The sequence below is a fragment of the Euleptes europaea genome, chromosome 2 (genome assembly GCF_029931775.1).
Source record: "Euleptes europaea isolate rEulEur1 chromosome 2, rEulEur1.hap1, whole genome shotgun sequence".
NCBI classification, from domain to species: domain Eukaryota; kingdom Metazoa; phylum Chordata; class Lepidosauria; order Squamata; family Sphaerodactylidae; genus Euleptes; species Euleptes europaea.
The window spans coordinates 66,887,240-66,891,311 of NC_079313.1; the positions used below are offsets into that span (position 1 = coordinate 66,887,240).

Genomic DNA, 4,072 nt, shown 5'->3' on the forward strand with positions numbered 1-4,072 from the left:
CCGGCAAAGTTGCCGGACTGCGCCCAGATTGACAAGGGCGGGGGGCGGCAAAAGTTTCCCAAGTCCTTGTTGGAGAGGGGAGCGGCGCGCTTTCCGTTTGCGCTCCCGAGGCTGGAGCCGATGCTCGTCTTCGGAGCTGAAAAAGCCGCCCCTGCCTGACACGTCCAGCCCTCCCCGCCTACCGAAGGGGGGCAAGAAGAGCAGAGCCAAGCCCAATGCCTGCCTGGTGGCTGAAAAGTAAGCCTTGAAGTCATCGCTCCTCTCCTTTCCGTGGTTGGTTTTCTTTTAAATCGCCCAGGGGGTGTGTGTGTGTGTGTGAACTCGGTGGCCAGACTCGTGTTTTTTTTCTCTTTCAAGTGGAGGCGGATAGGGAAAAAAAGTTCCTCTCCTTGGTCTGCTCTTGGCTGTAAGAGGACCAACTTGTGGACTGTATTCTATGACTGCAAAGATGGAACCTACTTTCTACGATGACGCCATAAATGCTACCTTTGTACAGCCGGAAAGTGGTGCTTATGGATACAACAACCCCAAAGTTCTGAAGCAGAACATGACGCTGAATCTGGCCGACCCGGCCAGTAACCTCAAGCCCCACCTGAGGAACAAGAATGCCGACATCCTGACCTCCCCAGATGTTGGCCTCCTCAAGCTGGCCTCTCCTGAGCTAGAGAGGCTGATCATCCAGTCCGGCAACGGGCTGATCACCACCACCCCGACCCCGACCCAGTTCCTCTGCCCCAAAAATGTCACCGATGAGCAAGAAGGGTTTGCTGAAGGCTTTGTCAGGGCGCTGGCAGAACTGCACAACCAAAACACCCTGCCAATTGTTACTTCTGCTGCCCAGCCTGTTAACACCGGCATGCCCCCTGTCTCATCTATGGCTGGAAACAGTGGCTTCAGTGCCGGTTTGCACAGCGAGCCGCCTGTCTATGCCAACCTCAGCAATTTCAACCCAAATACGCTCAACGCGGCGCCTAACTACAACGCAAGCAACCTGGGCTATCCTCCTCAGCATCTAAACCCCCAGATGCCGGTGCAGCATCCCCGCCTTCAAGCTCTGAAAGAAGAACCTCAGACTGTCCCAGAGATGCCTGGGGAGACTCCTCCCTTGTCCCCTATTGACATGGAGTCCCAGGAGAGGATCAAGGCAGAGAGGAAGCGCATGAGAAACCGAATTGCGGCCTCCAAGTGCCGGAAAAGGAAACTGGAACGGATTGCCAGGTTGGAAGACAAAGTGAAAACTTTGAAAGCGCAAAACTCGGAACTGGCATCTACTGCCAATATGCTGCGAGAGCAGGTTGCTCAGCTGAAGCAGAAGGTCATGAATCATGTCAACAGTGGGTGTCAGCTAATGTTAACACAGCAGTTGCAAACTTTTTGAAGAGACTAACAGTAACTATGTGATAGGGAGAAATTAAGCGAGAGAGAGAGAGAGAGAGAGAGATTGGGGAGGTGGAAAGCTCTCTTGGGGAGGGGGGAGAAAATGCAAAGGCGTTGATTCCTGAGGGCGCTCCCCCAAAAGCATGTGTGGAGAGACTTTCATGCCATTTGTTTCAAGGTGGTGGCAAGCCAGTCAACAGTACTGTTCCTGCTCGGATGAGGCACAAGAGCATTTTTTTTTAACATTGACCAAGACCTGCATGGACCTAACATTCAATGATCATTCAGTATTAAAGGTTAAACAGCAGTAGACACTGTAGATTGCTTTCGCTAGTACTCCTTTTAAGAAAAAAGTTGGGGAGGGAGTTTGTGGGAAGCTAACAACAGAAGCTGAACTATACTGCCTGCCTTCAAGTCAAGTTGTGTATGTACATATCTTTTTTTATTTTATGAAAGCTGATTAATGTCAATAAAACTACTTCATGACTTTGTAAGTTATTTTTATGTTCATTTGGGTTCTTCCCAATATTGTCTGTAAATAAGAGATTTTTTTAGCACTCTTTGAGTTTACCATTTGTAATAAAGTATATAATTTTTTATGTTTGTTCTGAACAAAAATGCAGAAAGGGTTGGTTTTATTTAAGAAAACATCAGCAATGCATCACCTGCTTCCTTTGAGAAATTTCTAAATCCAGCATCTATCCAGCATATATCCCAACTTGTGGTTAGGTGCTAGAACTGTTTCCCCTTTTTACAGCATTGGTTAACAAACTCTTCTATAATCAGGCTCCAGAAGGACATATAAATGACCCCCATAGTTTCTGCCTGTTCTTGTAAAACTGCATGCTCTATGAAGAGCTAATGACATAGATTGGTCAGAAGTCAAAAATTAGGAAGGGGGAGGGGAGCTAAAAATTGAATGACTATTCCTTGTACTAGGACTTTTCAAGTATCATTGGCATTTCCCATTTAGATACTCCGTTAAGTAACTACTTTTGATAACATGTCTAAGTGTTTTCAAAAAGGGAATCTTGAGATGGGAATTTGTCTCCTTAATGCTTTTGTTAACTCCTAGATGAAAGATGGTATTTGTTCATGAGTATTTATGACTATGCCTGTTGTCCAATAAAATCATTCTATTACTCTTTCCACAGATTTGAAATCCTTTTCCCTCTTTTTGTGGTTTTGCTCCATTGTAAACTGTTCTTCAACAGACAAAGTGAGGAAAATGTAACTAGCTGAGGCAACACATTTTAAATCTTGTGGCATATGAAATGTGTAGGCATTTTTGGACTGGCACTATAGGTGCTATTATATAAGGGTTTGTTAATTAAGTTTTTTTAAACTAGAGGAAAGAACTTTTTTTTTTTTTACCCTAACTTGTTACCAGCTGAGTATACTTACAGTGATGGGGGACAGCCTATTAAATTTCATTGCAAATTACAAATACCTGTTTGGTCGTACACATGTTTAGATGGAAGTAAGTCCTGGTGAACACAGTAGAATTTATTCCGAAGTAAATACACTTGAGAGTGTTCAGCATGATTTAATGGGATGCCCTTGGTTAACTATACATAGGCTCTCTGCCCTCTTTTAACTTGGAAGCAAATCCTGTTGATTTAAATAAAGCATACTTTCATGTATGAAAAGATAGGATTGTAACCTCGGTCTATCAGCATACATATTTACTTGTGAATCCTAATGCAGTCAGCAGAACTTGTTTTTCAGAGTAAATTGGGCTGTAAGTCTGCTTACATGGGAATGTGCTGTTGGATTTGTATGGGAACTGTGTCTAAGAAAACATGTTCAGTTTTGAGAAGATGCTGTTTCAGTTCCCCCTGACTGGTATGGAGGCAAGCTCTAGCATTTGTAACAATACTTCTGAAGTTATTTCTGAATCTTGTTACTTTTGGTTAATATTAAGTGCTAAGCTTTTAAAAACTAGGATACAGAGCAGGAAAATGCTTAGTTCATTAGTAAGAGTTTTTAAAAATAGGGATCTGGAAATAATTTAACTCGTTCTGGGTTTCTTTCTTTGGAATACTAGTTAATCTTGTGAATAAAAGTTGGCAGACCTACAGCAGTCAGCGTTGCTGCTTCATGCACAGTATAGGGCATGCCTACGATTTAAAACAAGCACATTCAACAGGTTTAACTTTCCCTAGCTACTGAAGTTCTTCAGCGGTGAGCTCTTCGCCTGTCCTGTATCAGACTACAGGAAGAAACCGTTCAAGAACAAGTTTATTTAATGGTGTGGGGAATAGGAGACCAGCAATGTCCGAGTGGTAGGATGACTGGCGTCCCCCGCCCCTTGCCCCAGCGCTGCTCCTGTCCCTTCAACAGGTAGAAATTCAGCAGGGGAAGATCTTACTCTTTCATGCACGGTCCACCTGATGAATTCCTATTTGGGTAAAAGGAAAAGTTTCTAATTCTGCTTGCTGGTGTTTAGAAATATTTTCCAAACGTCCGCTGCTTAATGGTGTTCATAAAGGGCATGAATAAGTGTGTCTGTATGAAGTGTTCACACAGAAATTTTTGGATCCGAGCCGTCTGCTTCTTTCTATGAAATGGGTTAATTGACAGATGTCTTTCACTCCTCCCTGTCGGAAGACGAAATTCTGGAGTGTTATTATTTGTTTACCGCTATCAGTGTACATTTGAATCAACAGTTACCAAATAAAGAGTAACGGGGAGG

General features: G+C 43.7%; 1 protein-coding gene across 1 annotated transcript; it reads left to right on the forward strand.

The window, feature by feature from the left end:
* The first annotated feature begins 393 nt into the window (after positions 1-393).
* On the forward strand, positions 394-1,403 carry JUN (Jun proto-oncogene, AP-1 transcription factor subunit). The gene has a single exon (XM_056845674.1). It carries the CDS (start codon positions 437-439, stop codon positions 1,376-1,378), a length of 942 nt encoding a protein of 313 aa, XP_056701652.1. The 5' UTR covers positions 394-436; the 3' UTR covers positions 1,379-1,403.
* Positions 1,404-4,072: the final 2,669 nt, after the last annotated feature.

What these genes read in the sequence shown, in the direction of transcription:
- JUN (XM_056845674.1), top strand. Translation starts at nt 437, where the DNA reads ATGACTGCAAAGATGGAACCTACTTTCTACGATGACGCCATAAATGCT.